Source organism: Oreochromis niloticus, linkage group LG6 (genome assembly GCF_001858045.2).
Source record: "Oreochromis niloticus isolate F11D_XX linkage group LG6, O_niloticus_UMD_NMBU, whole genome shotgun sequence".
NCBI lineage: Eukaryota > Metazoa > Chordata > Actinopteri > Cichliformes > Cichlidae > Oreochromis > Oreochromis niloticus.
In genome coordinates, this window is record NC_031971.2 from 17454484 (window position 1) to 17480062 (window position 25579).

General features: G+C 38.8%; 1 protein-coding gene and 1 long non-coding RNA gene across 5 annotated transcripts in view; one reads left to right on the forward strand and one right to left on the reverse strand.

Moving 5' to 3' along the window:
* Positions 1-2696: 2696 nt before the first annotated feature.
* sh3gl2a (SH3 domain containing GRB2 like 2a, endophilin A1) overlaps positions 2697-25579 on the reverse strand; it is a 71082-nt gene continuing 48199 nt past the window's right edge. The window contains exons 2-12 of one of the 4 annotated variants that reach the window (XM_013275767.3): positions 12068-12136; positions 11533-11605; positions 11108-11251; positions 10621-10754; positions 10369-10527; positions 9949-10052; positions 9683-9798; positions 8036-8050; positions 7073-7084; positions 5722-5726; positions 2697-5586 (exon numbers count right to left, since the gene is read on the reverse strand). In XM_013275767.3, coding sequence (XP_013131221.1) covers positions 5383-5586; positions 5722-5726; positions 7073-7084; positions 8036-8050; positions 9683-9798; positions 9949-10052; positions 10369-10527; positions 10621-10754; positions 11108-11251; positions 11533-11605; positions 12068-12136 — 1035 coding nt within the window. In that variant the 3' untranslated portion in view covers positions 2697-5382. Of the gene's footprint in view, positions 5587-5714; positions 5727-7072; positions 7085-8035; positions 8051-9682; positions 9799-9948; positions 10053-10368; positions 10528-10620; positions 10755-11107; positions 11252-11532; positions 11606-12067; positions 12137-25579 lie in introns of all 4 variants that reach the window. The other 3 variants (XM_005456970.4, XM_005456971.4, XM_005456973.4) reach the window with 3 other exon arrangements.
* Positions 11571-25579, forward strand: part of LOC112847033 (uncharacterized) — a 36761-nt gene continuing 22752 nt past the window's right edge. The window contains exons 1-2 of the long non-coding RNA XR_003220316.1: positions 11571-11657; positions 13150-13297. This is a non-coding gene — a long non-coding RNA (uncharacterized LOC112847033). The remainder of the gene's footprint in view (positions 11658-13149; positions 13298-25579) is intronic.

The window sequence follows — 25579 nt, forward strand, 5'->3', positions numbered from 1 at the left end:
CTGTTCACAGAGATAAAAAGAAAAAATGCTTTCTCCCAGCAGATTACCCTAAATCACCATTCAGGGCCATTTTTCAGGTAACAGTGCCAGCTTTCTATATCTGGTGTCTGTTTTCGTGTGTAAGTGAAATGAAGGTTTTGGATTGTTAACGAAAACTGAATAAATCATAAATAAACCAGAGGACAGTGCCTTCAGCTTTAGCAAGTACAGACAGACATCTAATACAGTCTGAGGGAATGAAGATAGTCTGACAAGCAGTTAATGAAGGATATGGTTTCAGCCACTGTGCAGTGGTAATGTCCTGAAACATTATACAAACAGTGAATCTGAACATAAAAGGAACTTTAAAGTTTGAAAACTTTTGGTAATTTCTCAAAAAATAAACACAAATAAGTACATGTTGAAGTGGAGACGGGTACTGGCTATTCATTCTTACAAAGATATCAGTCATCAGAGGGTTACTAAATTGCCCTCCATCTACCACAAAGTTTGCTTTTATGCAACACATCAAAGTTTATTCTGTAGAAACAGCTTCTCTGACACCACAAAGCAGACAGATTACCACAACACACACTACTACTGCATTGATGGTGATTAAAAAATCCCACAAAATTGCATATTTTGTTTGATGTGATTATTTTGGCTAATGTTAATGCAGAGAAAATGGTTTTTGGTGTGGCTCTGATGAGATTGAAGAAGATAAAATATTTGTTTCCTGTGAAGGAAATCTGCTTTTTCCTCCAGTTTTGACAAATCACGTTCTGTCTTTGAAACTCTGCAGCAAAAATCACATGAATGCTATAAAGGAACATACAGCACTAAGATCAGCACTTATAACAATAATACTAATAAAATGGTAACAGCTTCTTTCTTTGTAGTTAATCTTCTATGGTGTTTTTTTATGGAGTTGCACATCTGATATCTAATTTGTGTTTCTGTTACTCAATTTTCTACAATTTTTATTTGTTCAGTGTCATAATACATCTATCATGTATTATTATTGAGGCCTTACAAACCTAAAAGCCTGTGCAAAATGTGCTTAAACAAGTACTCAGTGGTCTCTGTCCAAGAAATCTTTACACCAGACGCTTTATTAAGTGCACCTTTCCTAGTACTGGGTCGGACCCCCTTTTGCCTGCAGAGCTGAATTAACTTAATTCTTCATGGGAAAAACTCAACAACAGAGTAAACACCAACAATCACATGACCCTATATGAGCAAGAACTTTGGTGTCAGTGGGAAAGAAAAACTCCTTTTTAACAGGAAGAAACCTTTAACAGGCTCAAGGAGGGGCAGCCATCTTTGAGCTCACTGTCATGTTCAGGACACCAGTTTGAGATGATTGGGCTTTGTGACATGGTCTGTTATCCTGTTCGATTTAATGATAATGATACCCATTAGAAGACTGGCATGGTCAGCAAAAACAGCCAGGTTGGCTTTGGAGGATGTTCAGTTGGTGCAAACGGGCTCAAAATGTGCTGAGAAAATTCCCCCCATCATCACATCACCAGCAGCCCGAAGCACTGATCCATGCTTTCATGTTGCTTGCATCAGACCAGAGAGTTTTTCCCCCCAATCTTCTGTTGTCAGTTTTGGGGGATTCCACGTGAATTGTAGCCTCAGTTTCCTCTTCTTAGTTGACAGGAGTAGCAGCCTGTGTGGTCTTCTGCTGCTGTAGCCCATCTGCTTCAAGAATCAATGTGATGTGCATTCAGAAATGCTCTTCTGCATACCTGGCTTGAGTTCCTGTTAACTCGAAGCAGTCTGGCCTTTCTTCATCAACAAAGATTTTTAACCCGGAAAACTGCAGCAGCTGAAGTCACTTAAATCCCCTTTCTTGATCCTCAGTTTGAATTTCAGCAGGTCATCTTGACCATGTTTACACACCTAAATGCACTGGATTGCTTGCTTGTGATTGGCTGATTAGGTATTTGCTTTAATGAATGAACAGTTGTAGTTCTAGCGTGTGCTCCAGTTTTATTACTGTGTGTGTAAGCATTTCGAAATGGTAAATGGACCAAGTGCTGCTATTTCTAACCACTTAATATACTGCTGGCTTTTTAATGTGTAACATTGTATAATTTACACTCCAGTTATGTGTTTTTAAAAGGTAAAAAACTGAAATAAATTAAATAAATTTAGTTATATCCGTTTAAATTACAGGAGAAAAGCATTATTAAGAGAGTGTGATGTTGAAGTATTTAGTTAAGTTGAAAGCTTGAACAAATTTACTTTCCAGTACTGCTGATAGCGGCTGCTCTACAACATTGCTACCATAATTCCTTGTTTGTATGGGTTAAAAAAGTTTGCTTTGTATATCCCAGCTTACACATGCTTGCAGTGTGTTTAATATCTTTTGGAGCCTTTAAGATGCTTGAAGCTACAGCCATGCTTTTGATGACGTTACACTAACAGGGTTATTTAAACATGTCAGCCGTCTTGAAAACACAAAAGAAGATTCTCATACCTGACCCATTTTTCCCCCGCTTCTCACAACGCATCATGAAAGAATCCAGCAGGAAAATGAATAATGCATCGACCTTCTTCTATTTGCAGAGCTAAGTCGACACCCCGCTTCCCCATGTACTGAAAATAACAGAGAGGTGTAGCGAGGTGCAAAAGCTAGTGTTACATGATTCCACACTGAGCTTAGGTTTAGTGTAGATGTGGACAAAAAGATTGTTGTGTGAAGGGAAAATTGTCCAATAACCATTTCTTGGTATTTATTTGAATAAATTACACAGATTTGAACTGAATTACACATTTTTTTTCTTTACATCAAGCGTACAGTTTTAGAATCCAGTGCAGGAAACAAACAAAACAAGAACAGAAGAAAAAAAACAGACAACCCCCCCCCCAAAAAAAACAATCCAAAGACAATCATGTGCAGCACATAATCCCTCCTGCCACATTACTTCCGGGTTAGATACTATATATACATCTATAGAGTATGTGTATACTTCTGTCACAATTACAAAAATAAGATACGTTACTGTAGATGCGCGACTATACACACACACACGCACACACGAGGTGAAAACAAAACACAAAAAGCTGTACAGTCCTCATTGAGGGCAAAGATACACACGATTGTTAAAAAAGTGAACGACAAAAAGAAGGAAGAATTTGTTACGTCTTAAAAAAAAAAGAATAAATATCTCTTTAAAACTGTATCGCTAGACTCCAGCCAACAAAATATACCATCTGTTAACATTGTGCTTCCCTTTGGAAGAAAAAAAGAAAAGAATACATTAAATATGGGTTATCAGCTGATTTTGCATCATTTATTGTAATTTTCCACACAAAGAAAAAAATAGTAAATGTTTATGTTTTACATTTATTCTGTGTCTCATAAAGATGTCTTATGCTGTTTTTTACTCTTAAAAGTCCCCCCCCCAGTGCATGCTTCTCATACAAGCATAGATGAACTGAAATAAATAAATATAAATCAAGCAAACAATTTTATGAGAAACGTGTGAAAGGTCCACCGTCATAAGCATACTATGTCTTATAAGACGAATACATTAAACATTCTTATAGGTTTTCTTTTCCATATAGATCTGCTGAACATAGTGAATTGGTCCTTTGATTGAGGAGACATCCGTGTTTGTTTTAACGTTGAACACTGTCAGAGACAGTAGATGTTAAATACCTCAGCATCAGAGGTCCTCTGCAGCCCCATCCCTGTGCATAACTCGAAGAGTATGCAAACCCAAATAAGCCGCCCGCCCCCGAAATACACGCACAACATTTCTACAAGATGGGTGAAAATAAATAAATAAATAAATAAATAATTGAATAAAAACAGTCAGCGCTGCTGCACAGGCTGTTCTGCAGAAAAGAAAACCTCAGTGATAAAACGTGCACTACAGCTCCCGACTGGGTCGATATGAGTCCTTGGTTATCGGTAGATCACTAAAAGTTGGGGAAGCAATCTCACATAATACTGCATACGAGCATATCGCAGGTTGGAAAAAAAATCGGACATCTACAACAACATCTAGTTTTTTCTAAGCTCGGGCATGACGTGGGAAAGGGGAGAGAGGGGTATGGTTTATACGGTTGTATAACCGTGAAGAAAAAGCTTTTTGTGTTTGCATAATTTTAACCGATATATAAAATTTCCACCAAGACAAAAAAAAAGGAACGAGCTCTCATTGGACTCCTTCCTTAAAACGCTCCTGCCTAGTATCATCGGTGGCTTACAGAAGCTAAACTACAGAACACTACTTGGACTAGTAAGGGATGCGGGAAGAAGAGCTACGCCTTCTTCAGCTGCACGATTATATGGTTTCCTCAGGTGTTAAGATTTATACGTCATTATATCACAACACATCAACCATGTTTCACACTGCTGATAAAATACATGTCGGAGGACTGAGACTTACACACCGGAGTTTTTCTTTACATCACTTCAAAACAGTTTAAACTTCACGACTTGCTGTTTTTAGAAAATCATGTCATCACTTCACTAATCACTGGCTCGGGCATGTGTCACATACTTAATAAAGCTTCACCTCCTAATAGAATACCAAAGAACTCCAGGTTGCAAGCTTAAACTTGTTCCCATCAAACAGACTTTCTGATACCTTCCTGCTGGAGTTTCATTTTTATTTAGGTTTTACAAGTAACTTTGGTATAACATATGACCAATATGTTACAACACATGCACAAAAAAACCATTAAAATACTGTGTTACATGATGAATCTGTTGAGTTTTGTCTAAACTCATTTAAACTGATTTTTTTTAGGACATGACAGGAACATAGTTTCACCCAGAACTGTCAAAAGAGGCAACGACAGTCGAAAAAAGGAAAAGTGAAAACAAAAATATTCAGTTAAACATTTTTTTTAAAAACATGAAACCAGTTGAAAACATGCTTGAACTACAGTCTTAAACATGAAGCATGTGGACCGATTATTTTGTAGTGGTAGTTTGAGGGAAAAAAGAGTTTCTATCTACTGCAAAGGTTTCCACGAAACACAGAGATACAGAGTGTGATTTTGCAAGCCTGCGCTGAGAAGCTTGTGACGGACTGACAGCCAACTTAAAGCGAGACAAAAGCCGGGACGGAAACGGATAAAATGACTACGGAAGCCTGAAGGTGACTCGTGGGATAAGGGGGAAGCAAGACTATAAATGCTGTTTTGTTTTGTTTTTCTCCCCTCGCTTTCTTTAAGAGTGCTTCCTTTAAGTTATCATCAGTCTCGCTCACATCTTCATTGGTTATTGTTTCGTTGCCGTTTTGACTCCTTTAAAGCGGAGTGCAGGTGGATAAGTAGGAATGTTTAGGAAAAGGTTACTGGGAGTACTTGGAGGAGGAACTGGAGGCCAGGATTTATCATGTCGCAGCTTCGGACACTGCTGGTAGTCGAGACATCCTAGTGGGGCAGTGGCACCAGGATATCCACGTAGTTGATGGGAAAGAAGCCCGAGTTGCCCTGCAGCATCCCCTCGTACCAGTTGTCATCGATCTTATTGGTAAGGGTGATGATATCGCCCTCCTTGAAGCCTAGCTCACCTTCGTTCTCAGGGTCAAAATCGTACAGCGCACGACAGCAGGGCTGGTCCATGGGGGCTGGAGAAGAGGAAGAGAGCGGGTCGGAGACATAAACAAATAAAAGGAGAGTTAGGAGAGGCAGGCGAAGGAGATCAGACTCCACACATTGATTACAAGCAGAATAACCACAAGAAAAGCTTGTGAAAGGCTCACCTGGAGACCTGGCTAAAAGAGGGAAAGACAGCAGGAGACAAAGCAAAAGAGACACAAAGCATCAGTAGCCGTGAATATAATTAGCGTTTCAAAGAGCAGTTTAATATTTTAGGAAATGTCCTTATGTATTCTCTTTTTGGCGTAGTGTTCAGAGTTGTTGTGCTATAGCCTGTGTGGCATTTCCTAACATCTGTTTTTGACACGATGTTAGGAAACTGGCTCATCGTTTTCCCTGTGCAGGTGCAAAATACAAGTGAGTGTTATACACCCTTGAGCCTCCAACCTCAGGGGGCAGTAATGAGCACACTACAATTTGACAACAGCACATTAAAAGAAGATAGTTGGCCCACGGACGGCTTGGAAGAACGAAGCCAGTGTGGAAATCCTTTTTAACTGCATTCTATGGCAACACCACCAGATGGCGATAGCTGTGGTTGCGAAAAGACTTCTGGCCCTATTGAGGTTTATGGGAAAACAGGTTTCTGGCTTGACCTCTGTAGACACTTTCCTGATATATTTATGGGCACAGTCATTATGGTCAGATGCAGGATTATCTGCTGTAAGAAACTGCGCGCTCGTTTACATTTAGAGTCAGACCTGTGCGTCTTTGTCACATCCGTATTTTTGCAACCGAGACAGTAATGGGGTAGACACTCATCCTGAGGATTCAAAACAGGACTTCAAAAACCAGACAGTCTGTGACTGTCTGTGTCTTTGAATTACAAAAGAAATGGCTTATTATGTCAAATATATTTCTGGTTATTTGCCCCAACTGTGTTAAAGAGTCGGTGCACTTCCTTTAGACCTCTTTGACCTGAACTAGACTAACATCATCTAGCTTGGTCCTGTCTAAAACTTGATTGCCAGCAGTTTTCCTTTTCACAAATTAACATGGTATACATCATTTGTTGAAGGGTTTATTATTTAATCTGTTTTATCTGGCTCTGAGCAGTTTACAAGGACCTCCAAAAAGTTAATGTTAACTCTCTTAAAAGAATATTAGTGAGGTTTACATGTGCCAGCAGGTGAAATTTGTTAAGATGAGCTGCTACACTGATCTGTCAGTTGGTTGGCTATAGCTTTATATTTATTGTCCAGACAGGGGTGTCCTATGTTCTTATGTAAGGCTCAGCAAATACTCAATCAAGAACATTTCCAAAAATGTCAGATTACTCTTTAAAGAAAAAAAGAGCTCAAGGAAAGTGAACAAACGGGGGTTAGCACTGCAAACAAACAAATAAATACAAAAAAATAAATACAAAGACAAGAATACACTTATTCAAAAGTCCATTTATGGAAGGATAAAAATAAGAGTGATAGCGAGATGTGGCATCTCTTCCCAAGTCACTCTTGCTCACCTGGAGATCTTGCTGCAAAGGAGAAAGAAAGAAAAAAAGAAGGGTGTGTGATGAGAATTTTATCACTCAAATCTTCAGATGGAGAAATGATGAACTGATGGAATTACAGTGATCACAGCGATGAAGAGTCAGTAGACAAGAGAGCAGGAAGATAAACAAGAATTTGAAAAGAGGTGGGAAGGCCATAGACTGTAGACAAAAGATGGACATAACCCCTTACAACATCAACCTCTGTGTTTGCAACATCTGTGTTTGCAACATCTGTTTTGAAAAACATAACAAGCAAGAGAACCAGGACGTGATCCCAGTATACCCTGCTAATGACTTTAAACTGAAGGCTTTGACTCTAAAGCCATTAGAAAAATGGTTAAAGTGAGAAATACATTTTACAAAACTGGGCTTCTTTTAGCAAACCGAAGAGTTGCCCCCTGCTGGCCATTAGAGGGACAAAAATGCAAGTATGAAACCATAAAACTGTGTCCATCTTTTATCTACAGGCTATGAGAGAAGCAGACAGACAAAGAAAGAGTGGGGGGGTAAAATAAGTCAGAAAATTCACAAAAGAACGAAACAGAAACAGCAAATGCTCGTCCGTCGATGCAGTTCTTTAAGTCATTGTTGAGAAATCTTTGTTAGTCAAGTGGACGGCACGTGATTTTCTGCTGTTTGTTTCATCCACTTAAAACTGACAAGTTTCTCTCACACAAAAAAATATTAATTAAAAACAAAAGATGTATAACAAAACAAAAAAAGAAGAAGAGATACTGTGGTATCTCTCCTGGATTCACTGTTGTCTCACCTGGAGACCTTACTGCAGAGACGGAAAAGGGAAACAACATAAGGAAGGGGTGCAGGAAATAAGAAGTAGTAGTTCTGAGTTTCCAGTGTAAATGAAGACGGGTGATGATGAACTGATGATCACACAAAGGTAGAAAAAAAAAGCACAAGTTTAACCTGGCTCACCTGGAGACCTCGAACCTACAAGAATTAAAAAAAAAAATCATAATGGGAAAGAGAAGAGTGCAGAGTTGGATTCATTTGTTCTGGATTGATGAATATTCTGTTCAGTTCATGTTAAAAACTGTAAATGAACAGTAGGGGAAAAGATAAATTAGGAAACCAAAAGATGCACTGTAAATTCTCAAATATATTTTACTTCCTTTATTGGCTGCTGCTATTTAAAAGCAACAAAATCATATTGTTCTTCTGCTGTTTGAACAGCTGGTTTAAATAGTTAAAAAACTGTTTGTGCTTTTGTGCATATTTGCTTTTATCTTGATAGCAGATCGACTCCTTTTTTCATGCTTTCTTTGATGTTGTTACTGTGCCGCTTTGCTGTTAAAAGCAGAAACCTGCATATATTATATTTCATAGTAAATAGCTTAAATGGGAGCGCTGAAGATGTATTCTTTTCCAGAAGCCTTTTATTGTGAAATATATCGAGCAGAGCGTTACTGCAAGCAGGTCATAAAGTCAAGCTCTGCCCACAATCCAAGAACAGTTCCTGTCTGACTTATCAATTTCATAATTCTTGACACTGATGTCTGGTCTGATCTGTACCCTGGGGACGAAGGCCTGCTGTTGCTCTCCCTCCTTTGAATTTCCATGTATGCGCACGAAAGGGCAGAGACATTTGCTCTCCACACACCCCAGGCTTTTACACACATGCATGTGAAAGGGCAGGTGGGTGCCGATGCAGAGCGATGCTGCCAAGTACATTTAAGGGTCTACAATCAGACCTGACTGCAGCATGTGAAAAAGAACGTTTGCACAGGACTCTGTGCAGAGATACAGTGCAGACTGCTTCCATGGGAATTAAGAGGGTAAGTAGCAGTCAGATGCTTAACTGATCGTCACCAAGCGTGACCACCACTACTATAAAAGCAGAAGTTCCGGCAGTTTGCTGATCTGGAGCATTTGGGTGGTTGTTAGCACAACGCCACAATCTTTCCAGGGGTGGACATCCCAGAAAATTCATGCTGATGCTCAGAGAAACTGCAAAAACCCCAAGAGCTACATCTCAGACTCTGCAGGCCCCAGTTAGCATGTTTAATGTTAATGTTCATGACAGTACAATTAAAACTGAACAACTGAAGACTGGACTAAAGTCTGGCTTGCTTGTAGGTTTTTCCAAAAGAAAGGAAAAAAATGGCGGCATAGTGTTGCAATGGCCCAGTCAAAGTCCAGACCCAAACCTGACTGAAATGCTGTTGTGGGACCTTCAGAGAGCTGTCAATAAAGGTGGGATGATGAGCTGCTGAATCATGAGGTGTACTGTATATAGCTTTTTGCTAATGATGCTATAGTCCTGTGAAACTCTTTGACCATTTGAGTCAAATATTAATCAGCGAAAGGTATGAGTGTGAGGTTTTATTAGTTAATCTGTTTCATCTGTGTTAGTGTTGTTTTTTATTTGAGAATTTGCAGTGAAAATGAAAAACAGAGAAAGGTTAAATGAAGGGAAAAAAAATAGAAAGTAGCCCAGAAACTATCCTTGAATACAAAATTAAACTCATGAGATTCTCAAAATTGAGATGAAAGTATACATATAGTACCAGGACTAGTTTCTGGGCATCTTCCTGAACAGTGAGTTTGTATTCTAGTTCTCACCTGGAGAGCGAGCACTGTGGACACCTCCATTTTGGCTCAAATTGATGGAGAAGTCCATAGACGTGCGCGGTTTTGGGACAAACTCTTTCCTTGGTTTGATGGAAGTATCCTTTATCCTAGAAAAAGCCAAAGAATCCCTCAGAGCACAAATAACCGGATTACATTAACCAGATTCTGTTTCTCTGGCTTTGCTGCATTACTAAATAATACTTCAAACATGTAAATCATGAAAAGACCCAGTGGGAGAGTGAAATGTCAGTACTGACCGTTCATCGATCTTACTGGTCAGCTGTGTGAGGATCTCGGCAGCTCGGGTGTGATACTCCACCTGAGCGTGAACCAACGCGGCCAGCTGGCTCACCTGTTCAATCTGTTGATGCACAGGGAAGAAGCACAAGATCTACTACACATCCATACAACAGGCTGATCAGTTTCTACTTTAAACCTTTATCACCAAAGTTTCATACAAATCCAATGAACTTATTTTTTATTTTTGACTGTAAAACTCATCTTTCAGGAATCATTTGTATTTTTTTTCTAGGACTCTAGGACTCTCCTTTCTCAAGGACTTAATGTGAAGCCCACCAGGTAAAATCTAAAATCTAACCAGGATTCACTCTCAGACATGTTCAGAGGTTCACATACGTCATGTGTGCTGATGAATTGAGGAAGTGCATAGTGCTTACATCACTCTCCAACAGGTGGAACATGCTCTGCTCAGCAATCTCCTTGGAGTCATCAAATTTCTCAAGCGCTTGTTTGATTTCGTCATCCGTCACTTTGCCCTGACGTTTCTTCTTATAATCAAAGTCCAGACGTCGACCTTCCAGTTTCTTCAGGTGGTGCTGAAACAAGAAAAAACAGACAGGTGATATGAATTCCCAACCCAGAGATGATTTTCATGAGTCCCCCCCCACCATGCCGCAGTGTCAGAGTACCTGAATCTCCCTGAGATCTTTTTCGTGAAGGTTCTGCAGAGGATCAATAAAGTTCTGCTTCACCTCCATGTCCAGAGCATCCTTAACCTCTCCAAGCTCACGCATGGCTTCTCCAACATCAATCAGAGCAAGACCTACAAAAACAACACAAATTTTGTATTTAGTCGCCACGTAACATGTGAACACGGATTTTGATTTCAGTGTATGATGCAGAAAAATAAGGGGATTTTAAGTGTAACTCTCTCATTAGAGCCTACAGCAGATTTTCAAAACAGGTGCTTCTCTTTGAAAAACATCTTAATGTTCAGTCGTGAAAAAAGGCAGCCTGCTGTGCATCTTGGCTGAAAAACAGACTCATACATTTTTCATGATATTTTTTTCCTGCGTCCTTGAAGGAATAAAATCGTGCTGCTTTGTTCTTGCAGAGTCTGTAAGAAAAGTGTTTGTCAGACTTTCTGTGACCAGCTTTTAATGCGCTGCGGCTCACCAAAGTTTGACTCCTCTCCGAGGTCCCTGCCAAACTTCTGCATGGCCTCCCCCAGGATGACCTCAGTCTGGGTATAGCCCGGCCCCTTCTCTTGGCCTCGGATGCGTGACATGGAGTTCATCATGCTCATCTTTGCTCTTGTGGCTAAGGAGACAGAAAACTAATGAAATCCGATTCTTCTGGGATTCACGTTTGAAGAAATTAAATCTGCAGTCATGATCCATGGCTAAATGGCTAAAATGAGTTTATTGTTTACAGGATGTTTAATTTGCAGATTAATGTGAGTTTTGTTGCAAAATACAAGAAGAAATTAAGGCTAATAAGCATTTTGGATTAACCATTAGCGAAAAGTGGTAACACAGGTAAAGGTCAGCCAGCAACACCAAAAACCAATCCTGAAGTTTGTGGGATAACCATCATGTTACCTGGGTTTGGCTGCAGATACTCAGTGGTCTTTGTGATGATGTCCATCACCGCTCGAGCTGTGGTGTCCACCCTCTGTACACCACAACGTGGAAGGAGATACACGAGGCAAAGAAAAAAATTACAGGTAAGAAATGACAGCTGCAACAACATTATTACACGAGGATATCAGATAGACCACATCACCACACAAGTACTAACACATATCCGTGCTCTGCTCATATCCAGGTGTAACATGGAGCTGTAAAGTGGGTGCAAATCCCAAAGCTATTAGACCTTTTCAAGCGCACTTCTCTTGCAGCTTTTTAGTTTAAATTCAGCGTTGGTGCAAATATGTGTGAAACATGTCTCCACAACTTTAGAGTTTTTACAATAACGTCAGTGTACGAAAACGAAATCAGTGGATTCTTGACCAACGTTCTCTTTAAATGGTCCGTGTTAGTCCAACAAAGTTTTGATAATCCAGTAACACAGCAATAATTTCTGGAAATTATTGAACAACAAGGTGATAATGTGAACGTGTGAGTGCAGTCGTGCCTTTTCCATTACAGTGAAGTCATCATCAAGCTTTGTTCCTTCTGCTCCTCCGACCTTCTCGCTCACTCTCTGCAAAACAAACAAACCAAAAAAAATGAATAATCAGGCCGGCAAATCGTGAAAAGGTGAAATGCTGCGAATGCAAGAGGTCAAAGAAATTTCTGTGATTCTCAGTGATGACGTTAAATTACTGAATCTGAACAATATGAAAAAAGCCCTGAGCAAAGTACAGGCACAGATAATAAAAGGTTTCTCATAAGTGCAAGCTTAAAATGAAGATTCATCATTTTAGTTTGTTTTTATTTTGACTCTGATTAATAATTGAGTTTGCTCTTATTGCTAATATGAGACAATGACGAAAGAGGAAAATTTGTCCGCATTGGGTGACACGGTCATCACTTTTTCATCTTGGTCTGTATCTGTTTGAGTAGATGACTTCAATCTGCCGCTCTCAGCAGCTGGAGCATCCTGTATGTGGATATAAGCTCTTCAAACATTTTGATTTCTTTGCTAGCCCGTGCTAAACAGATCCAACCCTCTGACCCTCCTCAGGTGGAAATGACACGAAATCTAAACACAAGTTGTCACCCTGAAGACATAAAACAGGGTGTCAACGATGAGTGCAATATCAGTCTCAGTGATCATCAGTGAAATGAATCTGGTATTCCAGAGACTGCTGCCAAACACCAGTATAACTTGCTGCAAGATACAATGCATTTATTCCTGATATTTCTAGGGGCAAAGTGTTCTGAAGAAAAAAAAAGAAGAAACAAATTAGCTAAATTTAAGGGAAAACATTTTATGGTTAGATCGGAGTCTCTCAGGTAAACTCACGGACAGTTTAGAGCATGTAAAAGCCTTAAAGTCTGATGAAAATAAAAAGGCTTCCGGTTAGCTCCTGCTTTTTAAAGTTCAGGTTTAGTGTTGACGAAATTCACCATCATGTCTCATTATGTCTGCTGATAGAGATAAAATAAGTACGGGTGCCCAACAAGCTGCAAGCGTTTGCATTTATAGCCTCAGACATGGCACGAGGTATAAATACAGAAATAACTCCCGTGCCCTCGCTCTAACATTTCCAGCTCTGCCACCATCGGGACCAATCTGTGATACGTCCGGGCGCCTTGAGGGGGCAGCAGTCTGACACAACGAGGCCAGACACAGCCCTCAGAGGAAAAATGCTTTCAGGGAATGTCACGATGCGTGACTGAAGAAATCATGAAAGCTAAGGTCAGTCGATGAAATCTTTCCTTGAGCGGGAATAACACTGTACACCAACACGGTTGCGTTTCCTGTGCTGATCACATCTTTAGTGATGTGGACTACGAGGAGCTGAATTATCTCTTGTTATGCGAGCAAAAGTGAGACATGTTTTTCCCTGCTGGTGGTGGTGGGGGGTGATGCAGAGGGATGATCTGTGACAGACAGAGCCGGCAGGTTTATAAGGCTAAGCCTGTGGCAGCAGTTTATGCAGTGTAAGACTTTCTGAGGATTGGTGCTTTATGAGTCATCGTAGCAAAGTCTTTTATGATCTCACTGGTGAAAGAGCTCAATATTCTGACAGCAACATACACACACAGGCACATATTGTACAAATCCAGCAGCCAGATACATTTCCTGTCATTAATTTCCCCTCGGCATGAAATTCTCCTTCAGCTGGTGACAGGTACCTGCCCATGCCTGGCTTATCAGGTGTGTGTAACTTCCTGTTCTTAATCACGCAACAAATTCTTTCTCCTGCCAGACTTCAGGATCAAAGACCGAAAGGGATCAGGAACAAAACAACCCAATAAAATGGATGAGTGTGTTTTTCAAATGTGGAAAAAAAAAGAAGCTGGAGTAATTTATATATGGTTCATGCATTCGCTCATGAGTCACAGCTGTAGTGACACTGCTGCCGATCAAACAGGCCAGCTAATTACATCCTGAACTACTTTACACCTGGAGTGTTATATATAGGCAAGTGCATGTGATTGCTGTGCGTTCCCAGATGCACGAATGGAGCGAGCTGACCGATTACAAAAGGAAAACAAAGACAGGCCGTGTTTTATGTAGAATTATTAAAAAAACGAGCCCACTTCTACATGTGTTTGACTCTGAGCACACGCTGACGTGTCTCAGCTGACAAAACTGACAAAGATTGGGACAAAATCAAAAAGATTTATCTTTTTCATTTTTAATTATAATCTAGTCGGTGTGTCAGCTCAAAATAATTAGTACAGAATAACAGCTGTGCATAATGATCCAGTCACAGGTTTGGTGCCTCTGCAGGATTTTGCCAATTATTCTTTCACCACAGAGAGAATTAGATGATTATTACTCTTCCCATCCGCCCCAGGTTTGGCATGAGCGAGGAAAGTTTTGCTGGGTTTTCCATAATCTTGCATTTACAGGCTGAAATGTCTCCGTCAGGCTTCTCACCTGCTGTCTACAGAACCAAGCAAAACACTGCAGAAACAGTATTCTGTTTAACACTCAGGATTCATACACAAGTAAAACAGACAGTGAATATATATATATAATATAATGTGTATGTGTTAGTCCCCATAGGGAAATTACTCCTCCGCATTTAACCCATTCACCCAGTGAAGCAGCAGGCAGCCACCAGTACAGCGTCCGGGGAGCAGTGCGCTCAGGGGTACCTCAGGGTAGCCGTTTAGTGGATTCGAACCCCTGACCTTCCGATCATGGGACAACCACTTTACCTACTGAGCAGTCCCTGCCTCCTCCTCATATGTGCACACGTTCAATATGCAGCTATACAGTATACAGCAAACTACACATGCTCTCTCACACAGCTTTAGCACTGAATCTACACAACTGCTTTTCTGGATGTGGATTTAGAAGAGCCTTATAACATTAAATATAAAACCTATGCAATTTATTCACCTCAATTCGTTTCCATCAATTCAACATGAAAACTGTTAATTTTGTTGGTGTTAAAGAAGAAGATGTGCAGTGTTCTTTAAAAATCCCTTTAACCGGATCGTCACCTGTAAAATTACGTGAGAATTTAAACACTATTTGCCCGTCAGGACAGAACAAGCAAACATAGTGACTTTGGGTGGGGCAAACTAGATGTAATTTCAGCCCTATGTAATTTTCTCCCTATGAACCTGTATGTTTCCCATAACTAATGACTTATTAGTGTGAATGCTTGTAAAAGCATTCACAGTATTGTTGTTGTAATCTTTATTATTATTAGTGTGAATGCTTGTAAAAGCATTCACAGTATTGTTCTTCTAATCTTTATTATTAGTGTGAATGCTTGTAAAAGCATTCACAGTATTGTTCTTCTAATCTTTATTATTAGTGTGAATGCTTGTAAAAGCATTCACAGTATTGTTCTTCTAATCTTTATTAGTGTGAATGCTTGTAAAAGCATTCACAGTATTGTTCTTCTAATCTTTATTAGTGTGAATGCTTGTAAAAGCATTCACAGTATTGTTCTTCTAATCTTTATTATTATTATTATTTCCTATTCCGTACGTTTTTCGCCGACTATCTCCTTCAAAACCGTTCAACTTAGAAAAACCATTCAAACACCGTTAGATTCCTCTTCTTTTGGAATGGTGTGCTTCTATTTTTCTCATTTTTAACATTTATATTTTTAATTTTATTCACCTTTTTTCAACAAAAATTTCCCATGTATTTCAATGGGGAGACCCTTCAAATCCTCATTCAACTTACTCATTTTCAAACTGTATCTACTTCAACATACGTTGACATAGAGCCACCATTCAAACTTTAAAACGAAGACAAGACATTCAACTATTCAACTTGTATTTATCTTTTCAATATCTGTTATACTTTTTCTTCAGTTCCAGTTTAAGTTTCATGATGTTTTTTCAGCCGTTTCAGAGTTTATAATGGGTGTGTATGGGACGGAATGTTGGGGCTAGAGTGAGACAGCTCAACTGCTAGAGTGAGAGGAGCAAAAAAATTAATCTGAAAATCTTTTTTAAAACTGCTGCTGTGTCCACGGTGTTTGCTCTACAGGTATGATTTTACCCTCAAAACGTAGCCATCGCTGTCCTCTTTCATCCAATGTGTTTACTATTGTACTAGGTGTTATGGTTCTTTCATAAATGTCACAAATGCACAGCCTCCTCCCTCCAACTCCTCCATAGACTCTAATGTTAAAATGGCTCAGAAGGTTCGTTTGAAAACCAGAAGTACAGGCTGTCTTTACACTGTCACCACGTCCATATAATAAACTCCACAAGCATGAAAACTGAGAATTAGGTAGACTGGACATTGCTGTCGCTCACGGTGAAAGAATTTTGTCAATAGGACCTGTACTTTTCATTTGGGAGCGATTTGTTTCGACCTGACTTTTCTGTTCATTTTAAGCAGCAAAAGTGAGGTGCATGTCTGTGCGCGTGTGTATGGAGCCAGTGGGTGCAGTCACTATAGCAACCAGGCTCACACCTGCCTGCCTGCCTAACGAGCTCTCTCTCACTCTGCCAATATTCATCTTAAACACTTCTCTTTCAACTGCTGCTGTGTCCACAGTGTTTGCTCTACAGCCATCATTTTACCCTCAAAACGAAGCCATCGTTGTTCTCTTTCCAACAGCATGTCTTTCAAAGCTCAGAGATGTAAACCTTTAAAAGTGTGTGGATCCAAGTGGAGGGATTACACTTTAGTCATTCAGTGATTCAAAGAATATGAACTTTTAATATTCATTCAGATGTTTTCTGACTCTAAATTTTCTGTTCTCATTTCTTAGGTTTCCCAAATTTTAATTTAAAAACTTTTCAGCTATTTTCCAACTTCTTTTGTGTGAACATCAGCTTTCAAAAGTTCTGCACTTTTGTTTTCAGGTTAAAAACTCTGTATTTTCCAGCTCATTCAACATTTTTATTTTTCACTTAAAATTCAGCAATTAATTCATTTCAGTGCATACATTCAGATTCAAGCATTCACACTGCAGTTTCTTCAGAAAATGCACTTTCTAGTTATTATTTCCTATTCCGTACGTTTTTCGCCGACTATCTCCTTCAAAACCGTTCAACTTAGAAAAACCATTCAAACACCGTTAGATTCCTCTTCTTTTGGAATGGTGTGCTTCTATTTTTCTCATTTTTAACATTTATATTTTTAATTTTATTCAACTTTTTTCAACAAAAATTTCCCATGTATTTCAATGGGGAGACCCTTCAAATTCTCATTCAACTTACTCATTTTTAAACTGTATCTACTTCAACATACGTTGACATAGAGCCACCATTCAAACTTTAAAACGAAGACAAGACATTCAACTATTCAACTTGTATTTATCTTTTCAATATCTATTATACTTTTTCTTCAGTTCCAGTTTAAGTTTCATGATGTTTTTTCACCCGTTTCAGAGTTTATAATGGGTGTGTATGGGACGGAATGTTGGGGCTAGAGTGAGACAGCTGAACTGCTAGAGTGAGAGGAGCAAAAAAATTAATCTGAAAATCTTTTTTAAAACTGCTGCTGTGTCCACGGTGTTTGGTCTACAGGTATGATCTTACCCTCAAAACGTAGCCATCGCTGTCCTCTTTCATCCAATGTGTTTACTATTGTACTAGGTGTTATGGTTCTTTCATAAATGTCACAAATGCACAGCCTCCTCCCTCCAACTCCTCCATAGACTCTAATGTTAAAATGGCTCAGAAGGTTCGTTTGAAAACCAGAAGTACAGGCTGTCTTTACACTGTCACCACGTCCATATAATAAACTCCACAAGCATGAAAACTGAGAATTAGGTAGACTGGACATTGCTGTCGCTCACGGTGAAAGAATTTTGTCAATAGGACCTGTACTTTTCATTTGGGAGCGATTTGTTTCGACCTGACTTTTCTGTTCATTTTAAGCAGCAAAAGTGAGGTGCATGTCTGTGCGCGTGTGTATGGAGCCAGTGGGTGCAGTCACTATAGCAACCAGGCTCACACCTGCCTGCCTGCCTAACGAGCTCTCTCTCACTCTGCCAATATTCATCTTAAACACTTCTCTTTCAACTGCTGCTGTGTCCACAGTGTTTGCTCTACAGCCATCATTTTACCCTCAAAACGAAGCCATCGTTGTTCTCTTTCCAACAGCATGTCTTTCAAAGCTCAGAGATGTAAACCTTTAAAAGTGTGTGGATCCAAGTGGAGGGATTACACTTTAGTCATTCAGTGATTCAAAGAATATGAACTTTTAATATTCATTCAGATGTTTTCTGACTCTAAATTTTCTGTTCTCATTTCTTAGGTTTCCCAAATTTTAATTTAAAAACTTTTCAGCTATTTTCCAACTTCTTTTGTGTGAACATCAGCTTTCAAAAGTTCTGCACTTTTGTTTTCAGGTTAAAAACTCTGTATTTTCCAGCTCATTCAACATTTTTATTTTTCACTTAAAATTCAGCAATTAATTCATTTCAGTGCATACATTCAGATTCAAGCATTCACACTGCAGTTTCTTCAGAAAATGCACTTTCTAGTTATTATTTCCTATTCCGTACGTTTTTCGCCGACTATCTCCTTCAAAACCGTTCAACTTAGAAAAACCATTCAAACACCGTTAGATTCCTCTTCTTTTGGAATGGTGTGCTTCTATTTTTCTCATTTTTAACATTTATATTTTTAATTTTATTCAACTTTTTTCAACAAAAATTTCCCATGTATTTCAATGGGGAGACCCTTCAAATTCTCATTCAACTTACTCATTTTTAAACTGTATCTACTTCAACATACGTTGACATAGAGCCACCATTCAAACTTTAAAACGAAGACAAGACATTCAACTATTCAACTTGTATTTATCTTTTCAATATCTATTATACTTTTTCTTCAGTTCCAGTTTAAGTTTCATGATGTTTTTCACCCGTTTCAGAGTTTATAATGGGTGTGTATGGGACGGAATGTTGGGGCTAGAGTGAGACAGCTGAACTGCTAGAGTGAGAGGAGCAAAAAAATTAATCTGAAAATCTTTTTTAAAACTGCTGCTGTGTCCACGGTGTTTGGTCTACAGGTATGATCTTACCCTCAAAACGTAGCCATCGCTGTCCTCTTTCATCCAATGTGTTTACTATTGTACTAGGTGTTATGGTTCTTTCATAAATGTCACAAATGCACAGCCTCCTCCCTCCAACTCCTCCATAGACTCTAATGTTAAAATGGCTCAGAAGGTTCGTTTGAAAACCAGAAGTACAGGCTGTCTTTACACTGTCACCACGTCCATATAATAAACTCCACAAGCATGAAAACTGAGAATTAGGTAGACTGGACATTGCTGTCGCTCACGGTGAAAGAATTTTGTCAATAGGACCTGTACTTTTCATTTGGGAGCGATTTGTTTTGACCTGACTTTTCTGTTCATTTTAAGCAGCAAAAGTGAGGTGCATGTCTGTGCGCGTGTGTATGGAGCCAGTGGGTGCAGTCACTATAGCAACCAGGCTCACACCTGCCTGCCTGCCTAACGAGCTCTCTCTCACTCTGCCAATATTCATCTTAAACACTTCTCTTTCAACTGCTGCTGTGTCCACAGTGTTTGGTCTACAGCCATCATTTTACCCTCAAAACGTCGCCATCGTTGTTCTCTTTCCAACACTGTGTCTTTCAAAGCTCAGAGATGTAAAGTTTTTAAACTGTGTGGATCCAAGTGGAGGGATCACATTCTAGTCATTCAGTGATTCAAAGAATATGAACTTTTAATATTCATATCGATGTTTTCTGACTCTAAATTTTCTGTTCTCATTTCTTAGGTTTTCCAAATTTTAATTTAAAAACTTTTCAGCTATTTTCCAACTTCTTCTGTGTGAACATCAGCTTTCAAAAGTTCTGCACTTTTGTTTTCAGGTTAAAAACTCTGTATTTTCCAGCTCATTCAACATTTTTATTTTTAACTTAAAATTCAGCAATTAATTCATTTCAGTGCATACATTCAGATTCAAGCATTCACACTGCAGTTTCTTCAGAAAATGCACTTTCTAGTTATTAGTGTGAATGCTTGTAAAAGCATTCACAGTATTGTTCTTCTAATCTTTATTATTATTATTATATCATATTCCGTACGTTTTTTGGCATCTATCTCCTTCAAAACCGTTCAACTTAGAAAAACCATTCAAACACCATTAGATTCCTCTTCTTTTGGACATGACTGCTTCTACTTTTCTCATTTTTAACATTTATATTTTTAATTTTATTCAACTTTTTTCAACAAAAATTTCCCATGTATTTCAATGGAGAGACCCTTCAAATCCTCATTCAACTTACTCATTTTCAAACTGTATCTACTTCCACATACATTGACATAGAGCCACCATTCAAACTTTAAAACGAAGACAAGATATTCAACTATTCAACCTGTATTTATCTTTTCAATATCTATTATACTTTTTCTTCAGTTCCAGTTTAAGTTTCATGATGTTTTTTCAGCCGTTTCAGAGTTTATAATGGGTGTGTATGGGACGGAATGTTGGGGCTAGAGTGAGACAGCTGAACTGCTAGAGTGAGAGGAGCCAAAAAATTAATCTGAAAATATTTTTTAAAACTGCTGCTGTGTCCACGGTGTTGGTCTACAGGTATGATTTTACCCTCAAAACGTAGCCATCGCTGTCCTCTTTCATCCATTGTGTTTACTATTGTCCTAGGTGTTATGGTTCTTTCATAAATGTCACCAATGCACAGCCTCCTCCCTCCAACTCCTCCATAGACTCTAATGTTAAAATGGCTCAGAAGGTTCGTTTGAAAACCAGAAGTACAGGCTGTCTTTACACTGTCACCACGTCCATATAATAAACTCCACAAGCATGAAAACTGAGAATTAGGTAGACTGGACATTGCTGTCACTCACGGTGAAAGAATTTTGTGAATAGGACCTGTACTTTTCATTTGGGAGCGATTTGTTTCGACCTGACTTTTCTGTTCATTTTAAGCAGCAAAAGTGAGGTGCATGTCTGTGTGCGTGTGTATGGAGCCCCTGGCTCAGTCACTATAGCAACCAGGCTCACACCTGCCTGCCTAACGAGCTCTCTCTCACTCTGCCAAGATTCATCTTGAACACTTCTCTTTCAACTGCTGCTGTGTCCACAGTGTTTGCTCTACAGCCATCATTTTACCCTCCAAACGAAGCCATCGTTCTTCTCTTTCCAACAGCGTGTCTTTCAAAGCTCAGAGATGTAAACCTTTAAAACTGTGTGGATCCAAATGGAGGGATCATATTTTAGTCATTCAGTTATTCAAAGAATATGAACTTTTAATATTCGTTCAGATGTTTTCTGACTCTAAATTTCTTTTTCTCATTTCTTAGGTTTTTCTAATTTACATTTAAAACACTTTCAGCTATTTTCCAACTTCTTCTCTGTGGATGTCAGCTTTTAGCAGTTCAGCACTTTTCTGTACATTTCTGTAATTTTGATCTCATTCAAAATTTTTAACTCAAAATTCAACAATTAATTCATTTCAGTGCATACATTCAGATTCAAGCATTCACACTGCAGTTTCTTCAGAAAATGCACTTTCTAGTTATTATTATTTCCTATTCCGTACGTTTTTCGCCGACTATCTCCTTCAAAACCGTTCAACTTAGAAAAACCATTCAAACACCGTTAGATTCCTCTTCTTTTGGAATGGTGTGCTTCTATTTTTCTCATTTTTAACATTTATATTTTTAATTTTATTCAACTTTTTTCAACAAAAATTTCCCATGTATTTCAATGGGGAGACCCTTCAAATTCTCATTCAACTTACTCATTTTTAAACTGAATCTACTTCAACATACGTTGACATAGAGCCACCATTCAAACTTTAAAACGAAGACAAGACATTCAACTATTCAACTTGTATTTATCTTTTCAATATCTATTATACTTTTTCTTCAGTTCCAGTTTAAGTTTCATGATGTTTTTTCAGCCGTTTCAGAGTTTATAATGGATGTCTATGGGACGGAATGTTGGGGCTAGAGTGAGAGCTTCAACTGCTAGAGTGAGAGGAGCAAAAAAATTCATCTTAAAATCTTTTTTAAAACTGCTGCTGTGTCCGCAGCGTTTGCTCTACAGGTATGATTTTACCCTCAAAACGTAGCCATCGCTGTCCTCTTTCATCCAATGTGTTTATTATTGTCCTAGGTGTTATGGTTCTTTCATAAATGTCACCAAAGCACAGCCTCCTCCCTCCAACTCCTCCATAGACTCTAATGTTAAAATGGCTCAGAAGGTTCGTTTGAAAATCAGAAGAGCATGGTGTTTTTACACTGTCACCACGTCCATATAATAAACTCCACAGGCATGAAAACTGAGAATTAGGTAGACTGGACATTGCTGCCGCTCACGGTGAAAGAATTTCGTCAATAGGACCTGTACTTTTCATTTGGGAGCGATTTGTTTCGGCCTAACTTTTCTGTTCATTTTAAGCAGCAAAAGTGAGGTGCATGTCTGTGTGCGTGTGTATGGAGCCAATGGGTGCAGTCACTATAGCAACCAGGCTCACACCTGCCTGCCTAACGAGCTCTGTCTCTCACTCTGCCAAGATTCATCTTAAACACTTCTTTCAACTGCTGCTGTGTCCACAGTGTTTGGTCTACAGCCATCATTTTACCCTCAAACCGTCGCCAGCGTTGTTCTCTTTACAACACAGTGTCTTTCAAAGCTCAGAGATGTAAACTTTTTAAACTGTGTGGATCCAAGTGGAGGGATCGCATTTTAGTCATTCAGTCATTCAAAGAATATGAACTTTTAATATTCATTCAGATGTTTTCTGACTCTAAATTTTCTTTTCTCATTACTCATCTTTTTCTAATTTACATTTATAACATTTTCAGCTATTTTCCAACTTCTTCTGTGTGAATGTCAGCTTTTAGCAGTTCGGCAATTTTGTTTTCAGGCGAAAATTTCTGTATTTTTCATCTAATTCAAAATTTTTAACTCAAAATACAGCAATTAATTCATTTCAGTGCATACATTCAGATTCAAGCATTCACACTGCAGTTTCTTCAGAAAATGCACTTTCTAGTTATTATTATTATCTATTCCGTACGTTTTTTGTAGTCCTACTACTTCAAAACCGTTCAACTTAGAAAAACCATTCAAACACCATTAGATTCCTCTTCTTTTGGACATGACTGCTTCTATTTTTCTCATTTTTAACATTTATATTTTTAATTTTATTCAACTTTTTTCAACAAAAATTTCCCATGTATTTCAATGGGGAGACCCTTCAAATCCTCATTCAACTTACTCATTTTTAAACTCCTACTACTTCCACATACGTTGACATAGATCCACCATTCAAACTTTAAAACGAAGACAAGACATTCAACTATTCAACTTGTATTTATCTTTTCAATATCTGTTATACTTTTTCTTCAGTTCCAGTTTAAGTTTCATGATGTTTTTTCAGCCATTTCAGAGTTTATAATGGGTGTGTATGGGACGGAATGTTGGAGGTTAGAGTGAGAGCTTCAACTGCCAGAGTGAGAGGAGCGAAAAAATTAATCTTAAAATATTTTTTAAAACTGCTGCTGTGTCCGCAGCGTTTGCTCTACCGGTCTGATTTTACCCTCAAAACGTAGCCATCGCTGTCCTCTTTCATCCAATGTGTTTACTATTGTCCTAGGTGTTATGGTTCTTTCATAAATGTCACCAAAGCACAGCCTCCTCCCTCCAACTCCTCCATAGACTCTAATGTTAAAATGGCTCAGAAGGTTCGTTTGAAAATCAGAAGAGCATGGTGTTTTTACACTGTCACCACGTCCATATAATAAACTCCACAGGCATGAAAACTGAGAATTAGGTAGACTAGACATTGCTGCCGCTCACGGTGAAAGAATTTCGTCAATAGGACCTGTACTTTTCATTTGGGAAGGATTTGTTTGGGGCTGACGTTTCTGTTCATTTTAAGCAGCAAAAGTGAGGTGCATGTCTCTGTGCGTGTGTATGGAGCCCCTGGCTCAGTCACTATAGCAACCAGGCTCACACCTGCCTGCCTAATGAGCTCTGTCTCTCACTGTGCCAAGATTAATCTAAAAAACTTCTCTTTCAACAGCTGCTGTGTCCACAGTGTTTGCTCTACAGCCATCATTTTACCCTCAAAACGAAGCCATCGTTGTTCTCTTTCCAACAGCGTGTCTTTCAAAGCTCAGAGATGTAAACCTTTAAAACTGTGTGGATCCAAATGGAGGGATCATATTTTAGTCATTCAGTGATTCAAAGAATATGAACTTTTAATATTCATTCAGATGTTTTCTGACTCTAAATAGTCTTTTCTCATTACTCAGGTTTTTCTAATTTACATTTAAAACATTTTCAGCTATTTTCCAACTTCTTCTCTGTGCTTGTCAGCTTTTAGCAGTTCAGCACTTTTGTTTTCAGGTGAAAATTTCTGTATTTTTCATCTCATTCAACATTTTTCACTTAAAATTCAGCAATTAATTCTTTTCAGTGCATATATTCAGATTCAAGCATTCACACTGCAGTTTCTTCAGAAAATGCACTTTCTAGTTATTGTGTGGATGCCCTCAAAGGGCTTCCACACTATTGAGTTCCTGTTTCTCTTTATTGTGTGGATGCCCTAAAGGGCTTCCACACTATTGAGTTCCTGTTTCTCTTTATTCTTTATTATTATTCTTCAAGTTGCTTCCGTACGTTTTTTGCCGCTTAACTACTGCCTCAGTTTTCAGCCGATTTTCTCAGTTCAAACTTTAAAAAATTCTGCTCTTTCTGCTAATGTTTGCTATGACTTTTGGTGCTCATAACTTCTATACTTTTTGAGATATTGAATTTTTTTTGCAATATTTTTTGCCCATTTTTGCACATTATCAGTGGCCTCACTAGTTTTCCTTGCCCGGTTGAGCCGTGTTTTAGCTCAGTGAGATAAGCAGCCGTTCTCAGACTGGGAGACCCGGGTTCAAATCCCGCTTATGGCAACATTTCTTTCAGTTAACAGTTAAACTTTTTTAACTCTTTTCAACACAAATTTCAGCTTTTCCACCCCTTTTCATCAAAATTTTGTTTTTTCACCACTTTTCAGCACAAATCCCAGCTTTTTCAGCTGTTTTCAGCAAAAAAAACTCTTTTCAGCAGAATTCTTAAAAGAGTTCTGCAGAACTCTTTTCAGCAGAAATTCTGCTGATTGAACTCTTTTCAGCAGAATTTGCACCTCTTTTCAGCCCAAATTCTGCTTATTCACTTCTTCTGCAAAATTTTCAGCCTTTTCACCTCTTATTAGCACAAGTCTCAGCTGTTTTCAGGAAAAACTGTTTTGAGCAGAAATTCTGCTGATTCATCTCTTTTCAGCGCAACTTTCTGCTTCTTTGCCTCTTTTCAGCAGAAATTCTGCTGATTCACCTCTTTTCTGCAAAATTTTCAGCCTTTTCTCCTCTTATCAGCACAATTCTCAGCAGCTTCTGCTCATTTCAGCAGAGTTGTCCGTCTCTCCACCTCTTCTTGGTCAGAGTGAGTTTAGCTCAGTGAGATGAGTAGCTTCCTTGAAACCAGGAGGGCCAGGTTCGAATTCTGCTCAGGGCAATTTTTGTTTTTTTTCACCACCATACAGCTTTTTG